Source organism: Strongyloides ratti (genome assembly GCF_001040885.1).
Source record: "Strongyloides ratti genome assembly S_ratti_ED321, chromosome : X".
NCBI lineage: Eukaryota > Metazoa > Nematoda > Chromadorea > Rhabditida > Strongyloididae > Strongyloides > Strongyloides ratti.
In genome coordinates, this window is record NC_037309.1 from 4,489,922 (window position 1) to 4,515,766 (window position 25,845).

Here is a 25,845-nt window from a genome sequence, read left to right on the forward strand (position 1 = left end):
AAGAATCATTAAGTATATCCTAGTTTTTAAAAATAATATTTTTACAATTTTTAATAAAAATATTAATATATTGTTTAAATATAAATTTATGGTAAAAAGAATTAACTTAAATTAACAATTTTAGGGGAATTCATAATAAATTGAAGGTGACTGATATATAAACAAATATTTCTATATATCCTTATAAAATATCTAAACATGTGCCTTATAAATAAAATATCACAATGTTTGAAATATTCACAATATATATATATATAAAGTCAAATCAAATAAATTATCGTTAACTAATTGAAAAGATTTTATAATTTAATTATAAAAATATGACTTTACGTTAATGATGATTATATTTTTAATGATTAACAAGTTTCTATTGTTTGATAAAATAGAAAAAGTTGTAAAAAGAAATATATAAATAATGATGATTAAGCCTTTTTCAATAGAAATATATATCAAAAATTACAATTCTTATATAATAAAAGGACTGTAGAAAGTAAATGTAAAAGAATATAAATTCATGATAAACGAAAGATAATTAATATCATGACAAGGTCGCTTACCCCTCCCTTTTTAAAGCAAATTAAATTTGATAATTGTTTAATATAAAAATCTTATTATAAAAACTAAATATAAAATAATATTTAATTTAAATTACTACTAAATGATGTTTAAATTATATAAAAATATATTTATTAAATATTAATTTTTTTAATAAAAAAATATTATTGTAAATTAAATTTAACATTTTTTCGTATTTTATTTTTAAAAACATTAAAAAAATTATTACAAAAATTAGTACTTCTAGTTGTAAATAATAATAAAAAAAAGTACAAAATATTTATAAAAAAAAATTTTAATCACATGGTATTACAATAAATCATATAAAGCTAAAAATATATTGGAAATTACTATGTCAAAATTAAAATCAAGTATAAATATTATATAATTATAATTGCAAAAAAAAAAATTTAAGAATACGTTTTAAATAAATGTCAAATAGAGCGAGATAATTGCTTAATTAATTTATTTAAAACAATAGTAAGCTGAAAAAATTAATGCTGTTTTAAAATTAAATAAGATAAAATTAATTTACTAAATTAATTAATAGAAAATAATTCAAGTTTTACATTGTGTTATAATATATTGTACAAAAGTTTTTGCCAATTCATTGAATAGAACATTTATCTTTCTTTTCTTTTGGAGGATAATGAGCATACATTCCACTTTGTGCTGTTGAACCATCATCATATTGTGGTTGTCCACCGTATTGTTGGTTTCCTCCATATTGTTGTTGCCCACTATATTGTTGTTGTCCACCATATTGTTGATTTCCTCCATATTGTTGATCATATGAAGTGTATGATTGTTGGTTTCCAGAACCACCAGCTGGATATGGTGGATTGGAAGATGGATATTCAGTTCCTCCGTGTTGTACTGCTTCATCATATGTTGGTGGTGTTAAAAAATTTATTCCAGATGCTTTAAATATACGAATATGTGTACCATGTGGTGGCATACCAGGTAATGGTTCATCAAAATCTCCCCAAACATATGTATTTCCTGAATATGTTGTTATAATTCTTGGTTCAATTAATGGAACAGGCATATTTGCAGGAATTTGTCTCCAACCAAAGTTATCAAGATCAAGAACCCAAAAATCAACAAGTCTATTAACATTTCCTTCATCATATTCTATTTCACCACCTCCTACTAAAACAAATCCAGAAATTGCATCAATACCACATTCTTTTCTAGCTGGTGGCATACCCCTAGCATTATCTGGTTTACAGTATTGTGTATTTATTGGTCCACGTGTTTCAAGGTTTAATGTATGGCATCGACTCCAATCTAAGTGTCCATCAGGTGATGCTGACAAAAAAACAATATGTCCACGACTAACAAAAGCATCATAAAAATGTTCAATATCAGCACCATTAATTGAAAAACGATCAACTATAGAAGCAGTTCCTTTTCCGTCAACATTAATTCTATCAACACGTAATCCAGGTCCGTGTATAATAACAATTTCTGGTCGATCTTCACGCATAGTAATGATGTAACCACTATCAGTAACAATTGGTGTATCTAATAATGGAACTGGTTGATTATCAATTCTCATTCCATCGGAAGTTAAATTAATTTTGGATAATTGTATTTGATATCCATCATTTCCTTCAGTTTCTGTTACTAAAATTAATGTTGTTCCACCAAGATGATTACATTCTTTTATTGGAAAAATCATTTTAGCTAATCCTAAAAAAATAATATTATTAATATATTAATATATATATTTTAATTATTTTTCTATTTTACCTTGACTATAAAATGGTATTTCACCAATAAAAACACGACGATTTGTATCAAAAACAGCAAGACAATTTTGAGTTGCCTGACATCCATAAGTAGTGTCACATTTTTGATCTAATTGTGAATCATAAAGAAAATATAATTTTGATTTATCACAGCTTTCTTGACCATCTTGAAAACATGCCATACGCCATTTTCCAAATTGATGATCTAATGGATCAGCTGATCGTCCCCATGGCATAGTTATATCCTCAACATTTATATTATTCATTTTTTAAGTAGTTTTTAATAACACTAAAAAAAATATATAAATATATAATAAAAATATTTTAAATATAAATAAATTTTTATATAATAACAATTAATATATGCATATATTATCGTTTTAATACATACATATATACATATTAAGGTAGGCAGTTTACAAAAGATTTAATTATAACATTATTGAATAATAATAATATACAAAACAAAAAGAATAAAATATATATGATAAAAATATCATTCATTTAGACTAATATATTTTAAATTTAAAAAAAGTAGGCAGGAAACAATAAAGAAAGTTAGTAGAGTATGATTATTATTTATATCAAGGTAAATCAAAAAAAAAAAAAGAAAGGAAATAGTTATAACAAGTATTTTGCGCAAATATTTTAAAAATAACTATTTTATAGTTCGATATTATTATATAACGTCATGTTAAATTTTAAACTCGAAAAGAATGTGGAACAAACTGCACCTCATTATATATATATATATATATATATAACAATAACACACTCAACTTTATGGAAAAGGTCTTTTAAAATAAAATTTAATAGTCATTTTAATTTAAAATTATTGTCATAGATAAATTTTTAAGAAGATTTTAAAATAACTAATATTTGATCTTCTATTTGATAAATATACGATAAATATAATGAGAGGGCAGAAATTGATAATTTTTAATTGAATTACGTAAAATGTAAATATAAAATATAATTGATTGTTAAAAAAAAAGTTTATTTTTTTAAATACAATAGTTTTGTCAAAAATATGATAATGAAATATCATGAACATTAATTTTAAAATTGATCCAATATTATATAAAGAAAATTAAACAAATATACATTGTATATTTATATGTATATTTTTAAAATGTTTATTCAAATTATGTTATTTTTTATTTGCAAAAGTTGATTTTGATTTTTGATAATGTCCTTGTGTATTTTTAGATATAGTTATTTTTGATATTTGTTGATTTAATTGTTTTTGTTTAAATGGTTTTGATGATTTAATTGGTGCTATGCCTTGATATGGTATTACATTTATTATTTTACCAACAGCTTTTGCACGGCCTTCTCTAAAAACTAAACGTGTTCCAAGGCGAAGATATTCTGGATGTCTTATAAATCTAAATGTAACGACATCTCTATCACCTGTACGTAAAACATCTTTTCCCATTTTTATTATTTGAGCTGTTTGTCTAACTGATCCAACATGTACCATTGCTTGATAATTAAATGTTATTGTTGTTGGATGATGTAATATAACAATTTCAGCAACAAATTCATAACATGATATTGGAGTTATTGTTGGTGATAATAATACCATTCCTTTTCTAACATCTTTTCTAGGTATTTTTCTCATTGCAAATGATGCTGTTTGTCCTGCTTTAACACATGAAACTGGTAATCTTTTGCGATGAATAGATTTTATTGGTACTGTTATATATTTACCAACTGGATCAGGACCTAATAACATTGTATCATTTAATGATACAACACCTGATATACATGTTCCAGAAATGACAGTTCCAACACCACCAACAGTATAAATTTCATCGATTTGAAATTCTGGTGGCCCATCTGTTGAATGTTTTCTTAATAATGGTATTATATTTAAAAATTTTCTTAACAAATCAATGTTTTTTCCTGTAACATTAGATACTTGAAAAATTGGGCAAACTTTTCCATTATAAAAGTTTATTGCACATTCAATAACATCATTTTCATTATTAACTATAATTGGCCTTTTTCTAGCGCCAGGACTTTTCATTAATTTATTTAAGTTTTGAATTGTTTGTGATAAAATATTTTCTGGACACATATCAATTTTTGTAACAACAGCAAATACTGGTACATTTAATGATAAAGCAATTGTTAAATGTTCTCTTGTTGTACCAATAATTCCAGCATTTGCTCCAATCATAATCATTGAATAATCAGGCATATGTCCTGTCATACCAAAAATTGTTGTTTTTAAATATTTTTCATGTCCAGCGAGATCAATAAAAGTGATTACTTTTGCAGATTCTCTACATATATTTGTCCAATCTAAATGTCCATTATGAGAATCTGGATTATTGACAATATTTCCATCAATATCAAATCCTAAAATATCATTACTAACTGATGATGTTCTTCCAGTTTCAAATTCATGTTTATGACGAAATAATTTTTGTCTTGCTTGTCCTCTACCATCATCTAATGCATTATGTGTTAGAACACCTAGTAATGTACTTTTACCAGCATCAACATTTCCAACAACAGCCACACGAACTTCAATAAAATCTGTTTCAACTGTCTTTTCTCTTACTAATACAATTTCTGTGCATTTATTTGCTCTCATAACTTTTGTCATTAAATTTTTATTAACTGCCCCCATTTCTTTTATAATTAATTCGTGATTTCTTTTGGCAATTTCAAGTTTATCACGTGATAATCCTTTCTCTTCATCCATTTCTTCTTCAAGACTTTTTCCTACTTCAATAATTGTTTCACCCTCACCAGCTAATAATTGTTCTTTTAAATGATCTTTATATCTTTGAATAGCTTCTGGATTCATTCTAATAAGGAATTGCGAATCAAGACATGTTTCTTTTGCGGCTTCATCACCAAATAGACTAAATTCACTCTCTAATGAATCATCATTACTATTAAAAAGTGAAGCTACTAAGGCAGCTTTATTTTCATCAGAATTCATCTCTTTAAAAACTATTCTTATAGTTTTTTTTTTAAAAACAATTCTAAAAAAAAATAAATTTATTAATATTAAAATAATTAATAAATAAAAATTGATACAATAATACTATTTTTAAAAATTTTAAATATAATATTACTTTAATATCATAAAATATTTTAACATATATTGTAAACTTATTTAATATATATAAAGTTAATAAGTAATATATTATTTTTTAAAATTTAGTTAATTTTTTATCAAATATTATTTGTTTATGTTTTATTTTTAAAAAAGTTTTTATTGAATTGAAATATATGGATTATATTAAATATAATATTGAATATAAATAAACTTAAGTTAGATAGATACGTTATTCAACTATTAACAAAACAATCTTCTTAAAAATGTTATTGTTTATAATTAAAAGAAAAGGTATAAGTGATATTACATTGTGTATTGGTTTAAATACAATAATATAATAAAATATTTTGAAATAATATAGTTAAATAACTTAACTATTTCGAAATATATATTTTAGTAATATCAGTATAAACATTAAACATTTATTCATGAATAACAAACGATTAAAAAACACTAGAAAATATTTATAATAAATTTTACTTTATTTTTTAATTAATAAATATTATTAATTAATAAATTTTAAATAAAAATTATATTTAACTTTTTAAAAAAAGTAGTATTAGATAAATTTTTTATCTTTATTATTATAACAAATATATGTATAATTGATTTAAAGAAACTATACATTTGTAATATTTATTTATGTAACTTTATAAAATAAATAATGTAAAACATTAATAAATAACATACTATTTAATATAATGAAAGAATAGTTTAAATAAAAAATCTCATTAAAAGTAATCATAATTATTAATATTTATCTTAACAACAAAAAAAAAGCTTAATAAAAAAAGAGGAAAAAAAAAATTTAATAAAATTATAAATATGTGTTTGTTTATTTAATGTTAAAGATAAAATGCCACAAATATATTAATTATTTATCTTTTAGTGTTCAATTTAAAATTTTGAAAAATATTTAATATTTTAGCGAGTAACGTTAATATGTTATAGAGATAAAGAACACAAACAATATATCGCTACATCAATGAAATAGAAAAAAGGAACAAATAATTTTTAAGAACAAATAAAATAAAATTTTTTTAAATATTTTAATCAATATAAAATAATAAGAATATTTTAAATAATTCATTTTTCGATTTTCCCTTATTATAATATTATTTATTGTTATTAAATTATAATAATAAATTTAAATTATAGATATAAATATTTATTAACCTTATTTCTTTTCTATTTTTTTTTTCAATTCATTTATAACAGGACTAATGTTATATTTATTAAAGAAAAATAGTAAGATGTTATATAAAAATATTTTATTTATATAAAACAAATATCAAATAAAATTTTATAAAAAAAAATGTCTGATAATATTTACAATATAAAATGAATATACAATAAAAGTGTATAAGAATATGTAAAAATTGTTATATAAATTTTTAAGATATATTATATACAATGTAATAATTATTAGAGATAAAACATATAAAGGAGATACAAATTATACATGTTTTTCTTTGTTTACTGATTACATTCATTATCAGCATAGAAAAATTAAAAAAAAAAGTATTTTTTTAAGATTTTTTTATAAACCATCATACTTCCAAAAGTTAAAGCAATTGCTTGGCCAACTATTAAATAATGAAAAGAATTTTTTTTTTGATCTATCCGTTGAAAGATAAAAATAATATAAATAATAATAATTCTTTTATAAATAAATTTTTTATTCTTAAACATAATATTATACAAATAATAAACACATAAAGATTGAAAAAAATTTTTTTTATTGTGCTCCAACCCGTCATTTAAGACAAACACATTAAAATAATTGGGGATACATATTATATATATATTTATATATATATATATATATGGATTCTAAAAAATCCTTATGATAGCCGTTAGTGAAAGTAGGTTTTATAATTGAGACTATTCAATGATGAATCATTGATAAATAGTATTGACAAAAAAATGTTATTTTGTAATTTTTTTTGTCAAATTAAAAAAAATGAATTAGAAAGAACATAAATGGAAGAAATGATGAAGTGTAAATAAGTTGAGCGTATACAATAACTTGCAATATTTTTACAATATAATAAAATATTAGAAAGTTTTTGTACTTTGAAATATAAGAATACTAAACATATTGTTTAGAACAAATTAAATATTGGCATAATTAAACATGTAAAGATATGATTGAAGTATGAAAATAATAATTTGTAGTATTTAGACGGATAGACATTTTTTGGTTCGGCAAGACATTTGTTGCTTGTAAGTACTGAGATATAAATATCAGTCACTGGATGAGATTTAACTTTTAGAAGATGGTGTGAGAAAGAATTTAAAAAAAAACAAATGTTAATATAATTGATCCTAATAAAATGAATAAATTTTCATCAAAGTGATAAAATATTAAGCGATGAAATCAATGTCACGTGAATTTAAAAGATATGGCCAAGCAATTAATGGACGATTTTTTTCAATTAAAATAACTCGTCCCTCTTTAAATGAAGAAACATCATCTTTTATTGAGTTTTTTTGTAACTTTTTTTGTAGTTCTTCAATTGATGGAACATTACAATACTTTTCCCATGAAAAATCATTATCAATGGGATGAGACTTTTTAACCTGTAAATGTGAAAAATCTGTTGGCAATTTATTTGTTCTTGATGGTACTGGTTGACAATTATTTTTATTATCATTTATTACTTTTTTATATTCTTCTACTATTCCATTTTTTTGTTTTTTTTGCGACGAATCTAACATTGTTGAACCTTTTTTGTCTTTCTTTATAAGATTTTTTGATTTATTAACTGAATCAACAATTGGTGATATTTTTTTAGAATTGTTGATAAAATTTAATGAAAAACGACTATTTGATTCCTATAAATTAAATAATTGTTTATATTATTGTTTTTTTTTATTAATATTAAACATACATCTGTATCATCATCTGTAAAAACACCTGGTGAATTTGATTTCATTGATATTGGTGTATCAGGTTTTGGAACATCATCCTTTACAACAATATCAGTTAACAATGCTGATGTTTTTTGAACATTTTTTCTTTTAGATGCTAAAATATTAAGTGCATTTCCACTAGGTGAAGAGACAGTAGACGAGGAAGATGATCTTGAAACAACAGATTCACTACGTTCAAATCGTCTTTTTTTTGGTTCATAAATAGGAGGTGAAGGTTTTGGCTCTCCATTAGATAATGTTATAAAACTATTATTAATTTTCTTTCCATTAACCTCAACTAATTTACGTTTACGATTTAATAATATATCAGAATCATTCAAAAGAGTGTTCTTTTTACATGTATTATCAGTTAACTCTCTTTGGGATGATTCTTCACATGTTGGAGATTGGATGTTTCTTAATGGCTGCCACTTTTTGATTAACTTGCGACAGCGTTTAGATAAAGCTGGTTTGTCATTATTCAATGCTTTTCTAATTTCATTGATATCACGTCCAACCCTTGTTTGCTTTAATAAAAAACGATTAATAAAATAATACAATTGTCTTGATTTTTTTTTTCATAATTTTTTAAATAAAACATATTATTTTAAAATAAAATAAATATATCATTAAAATAATCTGTTTAATGAAGAATTATTCATAAAACAAGAAATAAAATTTTTTAAAATTTAATATATAAATACATTAAAGATAAAATAAAAACTATAAAACATAAAATAGGAAAGAGAAAACCATATGGAGATCTCTTAATTTTATTGAAACAACGTCATTAAAAAAAATATTATACTTTAAATTGATTATTATTAAAACAAGTTAATTATATAAATGAAAATTCATCAGCCTCCGGAAAATGATTGTTTTTTTTTTGTAATATAATTTTTTTTTCTGGATACTATAAACAAAGATGAAGCTGGTTTTATGATATATAATAAATATATACATAAAATATCATATATATATATCTTAACACTATATGTTTATATTAAATTTCCTTAATTCGATTATTTAAACTTCAACATTAAAAAATTTTATTTTTTTTAAATTGGAAACCTTACATAATTGCTATTATTTATTTATTTTTTTTAATTAAAAATTAATTTTCCAAATGTTATTTTTGTTAAAAATTTTAAAATTATCTCTTTTTGTTAGGAACAAATTAAATTTTATCAAAATAAAAAATATATATATATAAAGTAAAACTTTTGTAAGTTAAATGCATATAACAAAATTCCATTCTAGTGAAAAAAAAAAAAAGCCAGTAACTGGTTAAAAAGATGGAAATGAAAAAGATTATCTCTAGCGATTCTCTTTTTCTCTCCTAAACATATTCTTTTCAGGCGATAAAACTTATATTGGTTATAGAAAAGGATTTCTATTACTTAGATATAATGATAACTATATATATATATATATATTATTTTGAAATACTTCAATAATACAATGTTAGAGAAATGAGAAAATAATTTATCTGACGCGAGGCAGCCTCTATTTTATGAAAAATACAACCACTTCTCAACACATTTTCAGCATTGGTGAGGTGGCGGATTAATAAAGAACGTGTCTTCTCTTCTCAATACATTTTTGTTCTATCGATCTATCATTTTTCTACTATATTTCATCATATAGATAAATCTGTAAAATATACCTAGCTCTATTTTTTTTTCATATAAAAAAATAACAATTATCATTAAAAATTGCACAAAAATTTTTTTAAACAGTGCAATATAATAACGACAATAGTCATAAATAAAATTTAATAAAAAAAAAAATTAATTAAAATAACTTACCTCTAACACTTTCCATGGCATATCCAATTTTTCAAAATATGTTATCACTTCATCAAGTAACACATAATTTCGCTGAAAAAATATGATAAGCATAGATGATCAAAAATCGATAGAATCTTAACAAATTTTTAGTTTTGTAAGGTTTTTAAAAATGATATTTGTAATAATATTCAAATATAAGAACCTTTCTTTTAAAAAATAAAAAATAAAAACAAAACAAAGGTAATTAAAAAAATTTTAAAATATTTATCTTACATTCTCAAGGCCCTTTTGAAGATCTTTTTGATACTTCTCAACCTTAAACATCAATTTTTGCAATGTCTCTTTGTCAGGTAAAAGATCATGAACAGACATTTTACTTTTACCCTGATCCATTTTATTAAAATTGGAAGTATAGTTAGATGCAGTACAAGCAACCATCACCAAAGTGTGTTTTCTCCGTCTGAAATGTCAGTATTAGTTTTCTATCTATTTATACTATTATAATCGATGGTTTTGTTCTATAACAAAAAGAGGCAGAGTTATAACTTTTTAAGCGTATAATAACCTATATAGTAGAGTATAATATTAAGAAATAGAAAAAAAATAAAATAAAATAAATAAATATAGATATTATTAAAAATATTTCAGAGAAAACGAGAAGAATATATATATACATATATTTATACATAGACATAATAATAATATATTTTCAAAATTATATATGTTTATGTAGTAACTTACATCTATATTTATTATATATACTATTTTGTATATATATATAGAAAATATTATAAAATTATGTTACCTAGGAGAAAATATATTAATATTCTTAGTTTTTGTAAATAAAAATTTACCATATCCTTTTTCTGTTTAAAAAATATATAAATTTATTTTTTTTTATTTTTAAATAAAAAATTAATATATTATTCTAATTCATATTATTTGAATTTTATAAAATTAATATAAAAATAATTTATATAATATAAGAAAAGTATTACAAATATATTATAATAATTAAACAAAAGAAATTTATTTATTTTATAAAATAAAAATGCGCAGAAGACAAAATATTGAACGAAATGATAAAATTGAAAGCATTACTACTTCAGAAGATAATAAAGATGACTCAAGTAAGTTTTATATATACTAACATAATATGTTTTTTCTATTTAAAAATCACGATAATACGAATATATATTTTAAACTATAATACATATAATGAAAAAAAAAGACTAATAAAACTTTTTTAAAAATTATTGTTAAATAAAATTTATTTTTATTATAAAATATGTTTAAAAAAATTGTACTTTTTTTGTACTTTTTTTTTAACTATAAATAAATATAATAAAAATTATTTTTGATTATACTGATATATTTATAAATAAAAATTAACAAAAATATAGTAATAACATATAAATTTAATTTTATTATATTTTATAGATGAGATTATACCAAATATAAGAATAAAAAATAATAATTATGATAATAAAAAAAAAGGAATCAAAAACAAATTAGAAACATCAGGAATTAGAACATTTCTCAAAAAAACTGGTCAAAATGACTTTAAAGAAACTTTAAAACGTCCATTAACAGGATTATTCCGTAAATCACAAAAAGATGGAGAACAAAAAAATGAAGAGGTAATACAAAATAATAAAGATTCAGTCATTCCATATAATAAAGAATCATATAATACTGATGTGATTGAGATACATGGTAATACAATAGATGACTCAGACACCTATAAACAGGATACACCTCCAAATAATAGAAGTACGTCATTACTTTCTTTATCAATAGTTGAAGCACCAAAATTAACAATGAATGAAATGAATGCAATGTATCCATTAGAATTACTTAATAATAATGTATATAATCCATATAAAATTGATGATATAGGTAAAAAAATTTATTTACATAATTATTAAAAATTATTATAATAATTTATATATTTATAGATATGAGTTTTTTAACACGTTTTTTATGGTTGGAAGATGAGTATTTGGATGAAAATATACCATGGACATGGGATTATTTATTTACAAATGTATCGTATGAAATGAGGGAAGAAACAGTAAATGATGAAGATGATGTGGATGATATTTATAAAAGTACAACATTTATGACATAATATATAATTACAATAAGATTTTTATACATTATCAGTATATATACATATAATTAAATTTACTTGCAAAATACATATATAATTTTAAAAAGAAAAAAAAATCAGTGTAAAATAATTAGTAAATTTTGATAACAATAATATTATAATAATGAATAAAAATACTTTTTTTTTTGTATCTATAAATATATTTTTTATGCTTTAAATTGTCAAACATTCCATTTGTTTGGAGGTAGTATATTTAACATAATGTTTTTTTTTTCTATATCTAACCTTTAAGTTATTTCTCACAAAATTTTTAGATAGAAATGTGTCAAATCTTAAATTATAAACAATGTTTTATTTTAATGATTTCTATTGCTGTCATTTACATCGTTTATTATTTATATTGGATTGATATAAGTAAAAAGTATGATAAATTTATACATAAAAGTATATCAAATGATAACAAAAAACAAATATTATTTTGGACAACATTTTTTGGTAGTAATGACCTTAGTAATTTACAATGTAAATCATTAAATTGTATAATTACAAATGATAAATCACTTTTCTCAACATCAGATGCAGTAATATTTCATTTTAGTGATATTAATCATACTAATTTACCTAATCGTGCTTTTAAATTACAAAAATTTATCTATTTTACAATGGAATCACCATTTTCAACAAATAATTATATAGCACCAAGAAATTATTTTAATTGGTTAATGTCATATAATAGAAAATCAGATATTTTATTTCAATATGGTAGTAAATGGATTAATGTTGATGAGAATAATAACCAACGTCTAGACAATAACTATAAAAATATACTATTAAATAAGAAATTTAAAAAAATAATCGGATTTATTTCAAATTGCGCAACAAATTCTGGTAGAGAATATGTTATTAAAAAACTTTCAAAATATATTAATATTGATATTTTTGGAAAATGTTCTAATGATATAAAAAAAAAAAATAGTTGTCCTTCAAAAAATATAGAATGTGAAAAAAATTTAATTAATAGTTATTATTTTTATATAGCATTAGAAAATGCTCTTTGTAATGATTATGTAACAGAAAAATATTGGTCTAGATATATGCATAATTCTGTGCCAATTGTAATGAGACGTGATATTTATATTAATATTGGTATACCTAATTCATCATTAATTGCTATTTCTGACTATAAGACAAGTAAAGAAATGGTTGAGCATTTAAATTATTTAATGAATAACCCTAAAGAATATTTAAAATATTTTGAATATAGAAATAAGAATATAACAGTAATGAATTGGGATCAATTTAATTTGGTAAATGGTATTTGTGCTTTATGTAATAAGTTAAATGATTATGCTAGTATATTATCACAAGAAAGAATAGATGATGTTTTAAAATTTTATACAAGTATTAATAATTGCACAACTCCGAAAAATGCTATTACATTTTTAAATGATTGGTAAATAGATAGTTATTTTATTTTAAAATATCTTACCCGCTTTATATATAGTGTATATTTTAAAATTTTTTTACCAAAATGAAAAAAAAAGTTTTTTATTTTTATATATATATATAATAATTAACAATTTTAAAATAGAATTAAGGTAAAGTATTTTAATATAAAAGAAAAAATATTCATCAAGCTGGTAGTATTTGTATGTATGATGATATCAAAATGAAAGAATGCTGTTCGCAAATCAATTTTATAAGTGCATTAAAATTATGTTCTATCACCTAATAATTTTTTTTTTATTAAAACATTATTCATACAAATATATTTAAATTTTGTTTATTTTAAAATTTAAACAGAAATAAATCATAATCGTACATTTTTTAACTAATTCAAATTTTGTTTTGTTATAAAATATATAAATCTTGATCAACGAAGAATCAAAAAAAAATATATATATATATAATATAATATTGAATTAATAAAAAAATTATCAATTTGCTTTACTATAAAATAACTTTTTTCCATACTTGGTGAGTTATATTTTTTTTATTTTGATAATAATCGCTAATTATTTAATATATAATGATGGACAACATATTTTCACAAAATATTTCTTTTTTTTTTTTTAAATATGTATAATTTTTTCATTGCCATTGTTTTGTTAGTTTGCCAAAAAAATTGTGTATCGTTACAAAGATAAAAAATATATATGTAATAATATTTTTTTTTTATTTATGAACTAGTTGTTATAACTTCTTGTCCAGTACCTCTAACAAATAGTACTCGAGGAATTTTATCTGATAAAACTTCCATATAATGAATATAATCATCTAATCCTTCTTTGGTATGTGGTGGCCTTGGAAGATTCAAAAGTATAAGTGATGAATCTCCTGATTTTTCTTGAATTAATTCATTAAGACGAACAGCTGTATGCATTTTATGAACTTTCTTTCTATCTAATGCTCTAAGTTTCTTATTTTTTTCATGTTCATCATCAATAGCTAATGTTGCAGTTTTCTTTGTCCTAAAAAAATATTAATATAATTATTAACAAAAAAAATTAACATACTTATTTGTTTTTTCTTCAACTTTTTCATCACTCTTTACATCATCAGATGAATCAGTTTTAATTTCTTCACTAGTTACAGAATCATAAATAGTATCTAATGTTTCATCAACAATCTTACTACTTTGTGATTGAGTATCAGCAAGAGAAATATTAACAAAACCATTAGAATTATTACTAGCTTCAATTTTTTGTTGATGAAGTTCTTTTTGGAATTTAGTTCTTTCTTCCATTAACAATGTTCTTTCAAAAGCATTTTTACTAATTGTTGGATCACTTAATTCAACTACACAAACATCAGCTGAAATACGAAGCTGATAAACATAATTTTGAAGATCTTTCATTAATTTTGTATTATTATCATCTTTCTGTGCAACAGCTATAACACGTTGTTTACAATGTCTCCAAACTCTATGTTGTTTAAGAAGGTAAGCAAGAAGAATACAAAGTCCACCATCTTGAACAATCCAATAAACATCAATATAACCATTCATTTTAACTGTTGTTGGAAAATCAGTAATATCTTTAGCAACAATAAGTGACATATTCATAGCAGCACCAATATGAATTTTATCAGTAAATGTTAAATATTCAGAATCTAAATTTCTATCCATATCATCACGATGTATTGGCCAACTTAATAATAATGTATTTGGTCTTAAACCACCAATACCAACACTTTGAATAAGAGTTGATAAACTTCCAGCTATTTGATTTTCACCATATAATAATGTTTTGGCAAAACCACGAAGATGTAAACTATTCATATCAAATTCCATACGTGTTCTAACTTTATTTGCATGTTCACGATCTTCAATACTTATTGGATCACCACGAACAAATGATGTAACAATTGTTAATCCTTTACCAGCTTTTAATTGTGATGCTAAATGTAATAAATTTAAATATCTAATATCAACTAATTCTTTTGACCATGGCATTGAATGAAGTACTAAAAGTTGTGGTCTCCAATTTTTTGGATGTGGTGCTTTATCTTCAATTTTCATTAAACTATATTGTGCTGTACTTAATGCTAAACCACGAATACCATCACCCCATTCTTTTTTAGCACCTTTCCATTCAACATATTTATAAATAATTATACAAAGAAGGCATGAAATAATTGCATAATCCCAATGTGTTGAAAACATAATAAAGAAACAAAGTCCAGCTCCTAATATTGATAAACTCCAATGATAATATTGAAAACGTGGTCTCCAATTTGGTGCACCAAGTATTGAATGAAGTGCACAAATAAGATTAACAAAAGCATAACACATTAAAAAGAAAAAATCAACAACTGCAGCAATAGAATCCATAGCACCAAGAAGAACAGCTAATTCAGCAATAAATGTTGTTAATATTAATCCATAAAATGGTTCATTATTTTTGGTTACTTTAGAAAATACAGAAAGTATAGGAATAACATCATCTTTAGCAAGACCTTGAAGAAGACGTGGTGCTGAACAAAGACATTGCAATGCAGCACCAAATGTTGATAAAAATGAACCAGCTAAAAGTATCCAATCAGCTGGCCATGCTAAAGAAGCTACAACCATACCACCATTTAATGAAAAACCATTTTTATCTCTTAAAACATCTCCATCAATAACAGCACCAAAACAAAGTGCCAAAGAAAAATATATAAAAGATGTTGTTAATTGTGCACAAATTGTACCAGATGGAATAGATTTTCCTGGATTTTTTAAATCACCTGACATATTTGCTCCTGTAAATATACCAGTTACAGCAGGAAAATAAATAGCTAAAAGAACAAAAAAGCTTGTTCTAACATCTTGAAATATTTCAATATTTGTTACAGCAGGTGAACCATGTAAATATTCATTTTTACCAGGATAATTTGTACCTAAATTATCTAATAATGCTGAACTTGTAAAACCAGGAAATCCATTAACACATTTCAATTTATTCATATCCCACAAACATGTATTATTTTTACAAACATTATTCATTAATAAAGTATTATTTATATTACAAAATTCACAAACTTTATCTAATCCCATACCTTGTGGTAGGTAACTTTTTGATGCAAGTAAATGATTATCTATTTTACAAACATATGGTCCCATAGTTGGATTTAATGTTTTTTCTATACTACCAGCATAACATGCAAGAATTGAAATAATGACAGTAACTAATGATACAGGTGCAAGAAGTTGTACAAATTTAACACCCATTGCAACAATACAAAATTCAATTAATAATAATATTGTTGCATAAAATCTTAAATTATGTGTCATCATCCCAAATAATCCTGTATCTGATTGTACTTCTGTTCCACCTATTGTTAAACCTGGAGCTATATATAAAAGTAAAATTTCAACACCACCAACAAGATACATAGATGTAGCAACTGTATTTGCTAAATAAAATAATAGCCCAATTGCTGATCCAAATTCTGGTCCTAAATTACGTGATATTATAAAATACGCTCCTCCTGATTCAATGACACCATTGGTAGCTACAGCAGATATACTAATACAAGTTAAAAATGTCTATAAAATATTTTGTTAATTATAAATATTTACAAAAAAAAAAATTTATAATAAACTAACACAGAAACAACAAACGCTTAACATAAGAAATGTTTGACCAATACCAGCTACACCTACACACCATCCAAGACGAATGAACATTGTAACTCCAAGAATATGTTGAATTGTTGGAAGATATACTCCAAGCATAACTCCAAGATCAGCTTTTCCTTTTTTTGAATGTGCTCTTTCACTTGGTCCAGGTGTTGTGTAAGCTCTAAAATAAGCACTCAAAAATGTAGCATTTTGATCTTCATATAAGGCCAAATTGTGATCATTTGATCCTCCAGTAATTGTATTAGCTCTTTTGATTGAACCACCCCATGAAAAAAGATTTTTTCCCGTTTCATCTATAAAAAAATTAGATATAAAAATTATTAATAATTTCTTTTTTTTTTTTGTTGATATTTTTAATAAAAAAAAATATTAAAATGTGGTATTAAAATGAAAGCATTACTTGGCGATAATGGTGAAACAGGAACATCTAACATTCCTGGTTGTTCTAGAAGACAGTCTGTTGCACTACTTTCAGTTCTTTGCATAGTACAAGGAAATTCAGATATTCCATTTAAATGACAATCACTTTTAGATAGTTGTTTAACCATAAATCTATTATTTTCACATTGAATATTTTGTTTAGGAGTACATAATGATGTTTTTTTCTTTATAGTAGGTGAAATACAATTTGATGACAAACATTTACTAGGAACATTTTCTGGATTCTCATTCACATTTATTGTGGTAGAATCCATTTTCAAAGCACAAATTTAAGCAAAAAAAATAATATATATTATTTTGTTAGTAAATATTAATTTAAAAAAAAATAATAAATAGTAAATTGTTATTCTATAATGTAAAAGAATATATATATATATGTATATATATATAGTAAATTAAAACTAAAGTTTTTAAAATAGTTTAAAAAAAATAATGAAATTATATGATTACAATTAAAAATACTAAAGTTCATTTATAAGACTATTTATTAAAGAATAAAAACAAAAATCTTTTTCTTAACAACTGTATTTGAAACGTTAAAAATTATATTAGATTGTATTTATAGGTTAATATATAATAAAAAAAGTAAATAAATTTTTATTATGATTCATGTAATATATTTTCCGCAAAATTATATTTAATTTTATTACAATCTTATAAAAAGATGTACCTTATAATTATTAAAGTTTTATTTGAAGTAGTTAAATTTAAAACATTTGAAAGTTGTATAATTAATTTGAAATATTTTAGAGTGATATTGTTAACCTACATAAAATATTAATATTATCAAATTTTTAATTATCACTTATTAAAATAAATTAAATTTCTATAAAAAAATATTTTAAAAAAAGAGAATAATTACCTTATTTTATAAACTTATTTTTATAAAATATATGAGTGGTAGTAATAATGAATAATTTTATTTGAAATAATTGTAAAGGCTACCATTTTAATAATGTATACTCTTTCTTATTGTAAATTCCATCATGAATTAAAAATAATATATATATATAAATATAGATTATTCATTTAAAAGAGTATAAAAATAAATTAAAAACATCTGCTTTTTAATAAATTAATATATTCATTGAATACTAAATTAACATTTAGTTAATTATAAAGAAAATGAAATATTTTTTTTAAAGAAAAATCTTATAAATTGTAGTATTATAAAAAAAAAATTTTACTATTTAAATTCTTTAACTCATTATTATCTTCTTCTACTTAAGCTTAAATTAATATTATACTTATCATTCATATTATTTGTAATCTTAGGTATATAAATAGAAATAAATTGTTACATCATATTTATTAAAAGAAAAGGTTGTAGAACATTTTTATCTAAGCAAATAGTAATTTTATTTTTATTTGCATTGTTAGGAAAAGTATTTGAAAATGATAAGATCATAATAATTAAAATAGTTAAAATTAAATTAATTGATTTGTTTTTAATTTTTAATGTTAATATTATATCAAAATAAAATAAATTATTTAAAAAATCATTTTTAATATTTTAATTACAAAACATACCTTCTGATTCTGCTATTGAAGTAACAGTATCCCTGTGATTCATATCAGAGTTTATTGGATTAACACTGTTTCCTCTTCCCATAATATGACTACTTTTTTCTTCTTTAATAGGTTTTTGAAAAAGTTTACCAAAAATGCTTTTTCTAAAATAGAAAATAAAAATATCAAAATAAATTTTTGTGATTTAAAAAAAAATGTTTTATTTTTTATATAAATATTTAATGATCTAGAAAAAATTTGTTTCAATAGATAAATGAAATTAACAAAATTAAATTATTACATAGTCAATTAATAAAATAGTGATATGACCATAATAATATTATTTATATAATATTAAAATTTTTAACTATTAATTACCAATGTATCATAATACTGATATCCGTTAAACTCTAAAACTTCTTCGATCATTTACAATTATCTTTACGATAATAATATTTTGAATGGCAAAATATACTAAATTTTTGACATGTTTATTTAGTCATATAATGTCCTACTTAACAATATCATATATTTGTTGATAAATGGATTCTCGAAAAGTTATTTTGCGATTTTATATCCAAATATTTTTACAAAAATTTTATTAAATATTTAACAAAGAATTAATTTGATTTAAGATATTTTCTAACTAAAATTTATTAATATAATATGTTAAAAAAATTTTTTGATATAATAAGAAAAACAAATTAGAAAAAAATTATTTTTAATATAATAACATTTTGATTATTATTTCATACTATTTATGATATTATATCAAATTGCGCAATAGATATTCTTAATTTGATTGTTACGCATATTAATGATGTAATAAATGTTAAAAAAATAATTATCAAAACAAAGACATTTAAAAATGTACTGTTTATGTATAATACACTTTAAACTATTTCATAATTAAATTTAGTAATTATATAAAAAAAAAAACATTTAATTGTAAACATACCTTTTTTCCGGTTGATTTTGATTTGTTGAAGAAATATTTGCAGTAGATGGAAGAGTTATTGTTGCTGGTGGTGGTGCACCTTCAACTACACATATACTCATTCGTGGTTTCTTTTCTGTCATATTTTGATATCAAGAATACAACGTAAGATTGCGATATGAAAAATAGAAGTGAAAAATTTTTGTTTCGTTTGAAAATATATAGGAGTGTGCTTAGATGATTAACAGATACTTTACATTTTAATTATTTTATATTTATATAGAAAATCAACATAACCTTAATAGGATTAAATTATAAAATTTAATATACGATTAATAAGTTAGTCTTTGCTTCTTCCGAACAAATTAAAAATTTTTATATTTTAAAATTTATTCGCATACAAATAATACATATTATTGACTTAATATATGAGAAAATGTTTAATATTAATATATTTATACAAAAAAAAATATTTAAATCACAGTTACCCTTCTAAACTCGAGACAAGTTGACAAAAGAACCAATCTTCAAAGTGAATATTTGATAAATGCAGATATTTCAACATCTATAAAATAACAACCTTATTATAGGCACAAAAATGATGCCCGTAAAATTTTATTTATTTTTTTAATTTAATGTTAATAAATTATTTGCTTTGTAAAATTGCACAGGTTAATATTTTTCAATTTTTCTAGTTTTTTTGTTTGTTTGTTTTTTTTTTTTTTGATTAAAAATAATAAAATCCTTCTTAATTATACAAGATGATCTATTCGCGATTAGTACCAAATGTTGGGTTAGAAAAGGAAAGTGAAGGATTTACATTAGATTGATCAATTGTATTATCAACTAATGAGTTTGTTGTATTTGGAAGAGTTCTTGTGATATTAACAATTGCACGATCATTTATTTCATCCATATCATGGGATCCATCTTCAATTGTTGTTCTGTATACTGGATTACTAAATCTAACAAATTGGTTTACTGGACGCTTGCGACGTGAGTATACTGTATACTATAATATTAAAAAAAATAAATTTAAGTCAAAAATAATTTTTAAAAAAATTTACCCCAATAATTCCAATAGCACCTGTAAGAAGAATAAATATGACAATTGTTGATGTTTTTCCTTTTGTTGAATCTTTTATAAAATCAGAAACAGCATGATTTAATACACATACTTCATTAATAAGAATTGATCCATCATCACAAACACATGAATATGGTAATTCATCATGAATTTTTTTTTGATCTTCAATATCAGTACGATAATGAGCTTTAGGTAAACATATACCTGAACATATATGTGATTGACATTTATCTGGATGATCTGGTTGTACAGCTTCATGAAAAATTCTAACTGTCATTGGTGTTGATACATGTTTTAAAACTTCAGTGACATCTGATCCACTAAATTTATTAGCACTAACAATACCATCTCTATCCCAATCACTCCAATATAATTTCTCTTCAAATACAGCTAAAGAAAATGGATGTTTAAGTTTTTCATGTGAATGAATAACTGTACGTAAATTATTACCCCAATAATCCATTGAAGAAATTGATTTAACTTTTGCATCAGCAAAATAAATTCTTTTATCAAGAATATCTAAAGTTAAACCATTTGGCCATTTTATATGTTCACCTGATGCAATAACTGTTCTATGATTTCCATCCATTCCAGCGCGTTCAATTTTTGCATGTCTACCCCAATCTGTCCAAAAAAGTAAACCAGAAGCAGGATCAACTGCAATAGCTCTTGGTTCATCTAATGATGTATTAAAAAGAATTTTACTTTTACCAGTTTTAATATCAACAACACTTATATGTTTTTTAATAGAATCAGTCCAAAATAAAAGACCATGTACCCAATCAACAGCTAAACCATCAGCATTAGTAACATTTTTAACAAGAATTGTTCCATTTCCATCAGTACATTTACTTATATTATAAACAGGTTCTTTATGATCCATTTGACATGACATAATATGTTCATTAACTAAATCAGACCATGTTACAATACCATTTTTATGCCAATAATCCATTGCAACAGCTGATTTAAGTGATGAAATTAATGGTGATACAATATGTTTTGTCATATCATATTGTCTAATAGAAGCACGATTTGTTAATAATAATAAAGGATCTGAACCAGAAGCACGACATTTATGAGGAATAATTGTTTTATTATCTACAGGTACCAATTGAAATCCATGATAACAATCACATTTATATGATCCTGGTTCATTATAACAAATTTGATCACAAGTTCCTTCATTATTACATTCATTTATATCAACACAAAATTCATTTCGAAGTTCAAAACCTTTTTTACAATAACATATTGAACCATTAAATTTTGTATCACGACATTGACAATTTGGTGAGTCTTTTTTACATGAATGTATTTGTTTATTACATATTGATATTATACAATTATTAGATGAGGAATCATCTTTGCATAAGTCCTCATAATGTATGCACATTTTTGGTGTCTCTGAACATTCATATTGTGTTGTTGGATTACAAGCTGTTATATTATTATGTGGAAATTTACAATTTAATTCATCACTTCCATCATTACAATCAACAACTCCATTACACCATAAATCTTTTGGTCTACAAATATTATCACACTTTTTTTGATCTATAGTACATATTTTTTCTTCACAATCTTTTTCATCACTACCATCTGAACAATCAACATCACCATCACATCTCCAACTTGCAGAAATACACCGTGTATTAGAAGCACATTGAAATTCACCAATAGTACATGTTCTTGTATGAATTGGACTAAAAGAATGGCAATCATTTTCATCTGAATGATCAATACAATCAGCATCACCATCACAGCGTAAATGTAATGGTAAACAACGACTACCATCTTTACATTTAAAATGTGTTTCAACATTACAATCTTCTTTACAATTTATTTCATCACTACCATCATTACAATCTTTTTCACCATCACATACCCACTTTTTATAGATACATTGATTATTGTGACATAAAAATTGAGAATCCAAACAAAATGGTGTCATTGTACAATTTCTTTCATCAGAACCATCAAAACAATCTTGAGAACCATCACATTTCCATGCAGCAGGAACACATGTTGATTTATCATGTTCAGATTGTGGACATTTAAATGTTCCATCAGAACATTTAATATTATCATCACAATTTTTTTCATCTTCACCATTTTCACAATCATCATGTCCATCACAATGATAATCTTTTGGTATACAATATTTTTCTCTAAATGAATGAGTTGATTGTCCAAGATGCATTGATGTATCACTATATTTAGTTACAAGTGATTTATGACAAAAGAATTCATTTTTATTTTTACAAAAATCAGATGGATTTAATGTATCACAATTTTTTTCATCACTTTCATCTTCACAATCTTTTTCACCATCACATAACCATGATCTTTGAATACATGTTCCATTATCACAATAAAATGAATCATCATCACATGCTATAATTAATAAATAATAATTGATTAATATAATAAAATTTAATATAACTTACTTATTGGAATATAACTATTAAAACTTCCATTATTTAATGAAGAAACTGATTTACTATATGAAAAAGATATTAAAATTGTTAGTACAAAATATGGTAATTTAGTATTCATTTAAAAACTGTAATTAAGTAAAATTATATTTAGTTAAAATTTATAAATATTAAAAATAATATATAATTATTATTAAAAAATAAAATTAAAATTATTTCTTCGTTTAATATCTTAAGAAATATCAATATTATTTAAGTATAAATAATTTAAAATGACCGATAATATTATAATTGATAAGAAATATTGTGTATAAAAGTGTATGATAAGGTAACTATTAAAATGTAATAAGATTAACAGTAAAAAAAAAAAGGTTAAATTTTTATAGAAAAATGGTATCATCGTGGTAATTTAGATAACTACAAGGATAGATTGTAATCTAATTTTAAATACTTAATACTTGAGTAAAAATAATGGTATATAATTTCTTTTTTTTTTTTTTAATAATGATGAAAAATATATAGATATACTAATGGCATTAGTTATAATAGCTATTGGTAGAACGACCTCGAAAGTTAAATAAAAATAAAATTTTGTAAACAGATATTAATCATAACTTTATATTAAATATCATTAATATAAACAATGATGATTAATAATAGTAAAAAATATAATCCTAAATTATTCAAAATAAGGATGAACAAATGTGATTACAAAAAATATATTCATAAAATAAAAATCTGTTTAAATAAAAGTTGAAAGCTGAAATAATAGACGTTCAATTTTTGAGTCTAACTATGTGAAAGTCCCATTTTATAAACAAACTATCACATTTCATGACTAATATGATATATTACAAAAAAAAAGAACAAGAAAAATTATTGACTTAGCTAAAAAATATAATAATGTCAGTTTGAAATAAAAAAAACTAATGAAAAATAAATTTTTATGCTTGCTTTTATAAAAATGATATAATAACAATATATATGATATACATATATTAATATCTAATAATGAGCTCAACCTTCTTATCAAATATGTATAATATTTATAACAATATTATTGATAAGGTTATATCAACAAATTATAATGAGAATATATTATTTTATTTTAAATTTTACATGAAATAATATTTTAAAAAAAATAAAAATAAAATTTAAAATAAAAAAAAATTTATATTTTATAAACATTTAATTTATCTTTTTTAAAATTATCTAACTTAGAAATTAAAATTAATTATTGATGATCAATAGGTCAAAATATATGTTATTTGTTTTAATAATAAATATAACTTTAACAAATGTATATATATATTTTGATAGTTTTTACAAATTATAGTATGAAATAATTTTAAATATAGACAATATTATTTTTAAATCTTATATTTAAATGTTTAAAATTATAAATATTGACATTTTAAAAATAAGTTTGATTAAAAAATGCATTCTTAAAGGATAATAAAAATTTAAAATAACATGATTTTTTCTGGAATTTTTTTTAATATTAAAATTTCATAAATAAAGTAAAAAAATAAATTATTATATCATTAAAAAAATATTACACTATATATTTAAAATAATTGTTATTATAAAATAAAATTTTAAAAAAATCCATATGTATATAAAAATGAAAGAAAATTATATATTTTTTTTAAATATTAACGTTGCGCAAAGATAATAATTAAAAATATTTAACATATAAAATAAAAGATAACTTTTTGAACACAATATAGATTATTTTCTCTAATATGAATCACGTGAAATAATTATTCATTCTTAGGAATACAGTTTATGACAACTCATCAAAAATAATAATCACAAAAAAAAAGTTTTAAATGATTCATTATATAGATAATACTTATTATCATAATTTAAAATTTTAATAATAAAATTTTTAATAAATTAAGTTAAATAAACAAAAATCAACGTAATATTTAGAGTATTAAAAATTACATACTTCAGAAATCAAATCATTATTTTAAAAAAAAAATAACAAGATAATTGTAAAATTTCAAAATATTTATATAGATTAAAAAACAAAATGTAAATGACGTATAATAGATAAAAAAAAAATATATAGACATATGTAATGGAAATGGATGAT

General features: G+C 22.0%; 8 protein-coding genes across 8 annotated transcripts; 2 read left to right on the forward strand and 6 right to left on the reverse strand.

Moving 5' to 3' along the window:
• Positions 1-1,162: 1,162 nt before the first annotated feature.
• Positions 1,163-2,575, reverse strand: SRAE_X000096800 (Galactose oxidase/kelch, beta-propeller domain and Kelch-type beta propeller domain-containing protein; the record flags this gene model as incomplete). The annotated part of the gene is made up of 2 exons (XM_024645377.1): positions 1,163-2,250; positions 2,311-2,575. 2 exons carry the CDS (start codon positions 2,573-2,575, stop codon positions 1,163-1,165), a joined length of 1,353 nt encoding a protein of 450 aa, XP_024510841.1.
• An 884-nt stretch (positions 2,576-3,459) lies between these two features.
• On the reverse strand, positions 3,460-5,268 carry SRAE_X000096900 (Dgp-1; the record flags this gene model as incomplete). The annotated part of the gene is made up of 1 exon (XM_024645378.1): positions 3,460-5,268. One exon carries the CDS (start codon positions 5,266-5,268, stop codon positions 3,460-3,462), a length of 1,809 nt encoding a protein of 602 aa, XP_024510842.1.
• Positions 5,269-7,755: 2,487 nt separating this feature from the next.
• On the reverse strand, positions 7,756-10,532 carry SRAE_X000097000 (Transcription factor IIS, N-terminal domain-containing protein; the record flags this gene model as incomplete). Its single annotated transcript, XM_024645379.1, has 4 exons — positions 7,756-8,226; positions 8,283-8,831; positions 10,113-10,184; positions 10,368-10,532. 4 exons carry the CDS (start codon positions 10,530-10,532, stop codon positions 7,756-7,758), a joined length of 1,257 nt encoding a protein of 418 aa, XP_024510843.1.
• Positions 10,533-11,145: 613 nt separating this feature from the next.
• Positions 11,146-12,225, forward strand: SRAE_X000097100 (Hypothetical protein; the record flags this gene model as incomplete). The annotated part of the gene is made up of 3 exons (XM_024645380.1): positions 11,146-11,224; positions 11,535-11,993; positions 12,053-12,225. The coding sequence occupies 3 exons, from the start codon at positions 11,146-11,148 to the stop codon at positions 12,223-12,225; spliced, it is 711 nt and encodes a 236-aa protein (XP_024510844.1).
• A 341-nt stretch (positions 12,226-12,566) lies between these two features.
• On the forward strand, positions 12,567-13,664 carry SRAE_X000097200 (Alpha-(1,3)-fucosyltransferase C; the record flags this gene model as incomplete). The annotated part of the gene is made up of 1 exon (XM_024645381.1): positions 12,567-13,664. The coding sequence occupies one exon, from the start codon at positions 12,567-12,569 to the stop codon at positions 13,662-13,664; it is 1,098 nt and encodes a 365-aa protein (XP_024510845.1).
• A 722-nt stretch (positions 13,665-14,386) lies between these two features.
• SRAE_X000097300 (Amino acid permease/ SLC12A domain-containing protein) lies at positions 14,387-18,027 on the reverse strand (the record flags this gene model as incomplete). The annotated part of the gene is made up of 4 exons (XM_024645382.1): positions 14,387-14,678; positions 14,724-17,236; positions 17,297-17,625; positions 17,733-18,027. The coding sequence occupies 4 exons, from the start codon at positions 18,025-18,027 to the stop codon at positions 14,387-14,389; spliced, it is 3,429 nt and encodes a 1,142-aa protein (XP_024510846.1).
• A 1,259-nt stretch (positions 18,028-19,286) lies between these two features.
• Positions 19,287-20,362, reverse strand: SRAE_X000097400 (Hypothetical protein; the record flags this gene model as incomplete). The annotated part of the gene is made up of 2 exons (XM_024645383.1): positions 19,287-19,446; positions 20,241-20,362. The coding sequence occupies 2 exons, from the start codon at positions 20,360-20,362 to the stop codon at positions 19,287-19,289; spliced, it is 282 nt and encodes a 93-aa protein (XP_024510847.1).
• Positions 20,363-20,985: 623 nt separating this feature from the next.
• Positions 20,986-23,865, reverse strand: SRAE_X000097500 (LDLR class B repeat and Epidermal growth factor-like domain and EGF-like calcium-binding domain and Low-density lipoprotein (LDL) receptor class A repeat and Six-bladed beta-propeller, TolB-like domain-containing protein; the record flags this gene model as incomplete). Its single annotated transcript, XM_024645384.1, has 3 exons — positions 20,986-21,231; positions 21,287-23,703; positions 23,757-23,865. The coding sequence occupies 3 exons, from the start codon at positions 23,863-23,865 to the stop codon at positions 20,986-20,988; spliced, it is 2,772 nt and encodes a 923-aa protein (XP_024510848.1).
• Between the last annotated feature and the right edge of the window lie 1,980 nt (positions 23,866-25,845).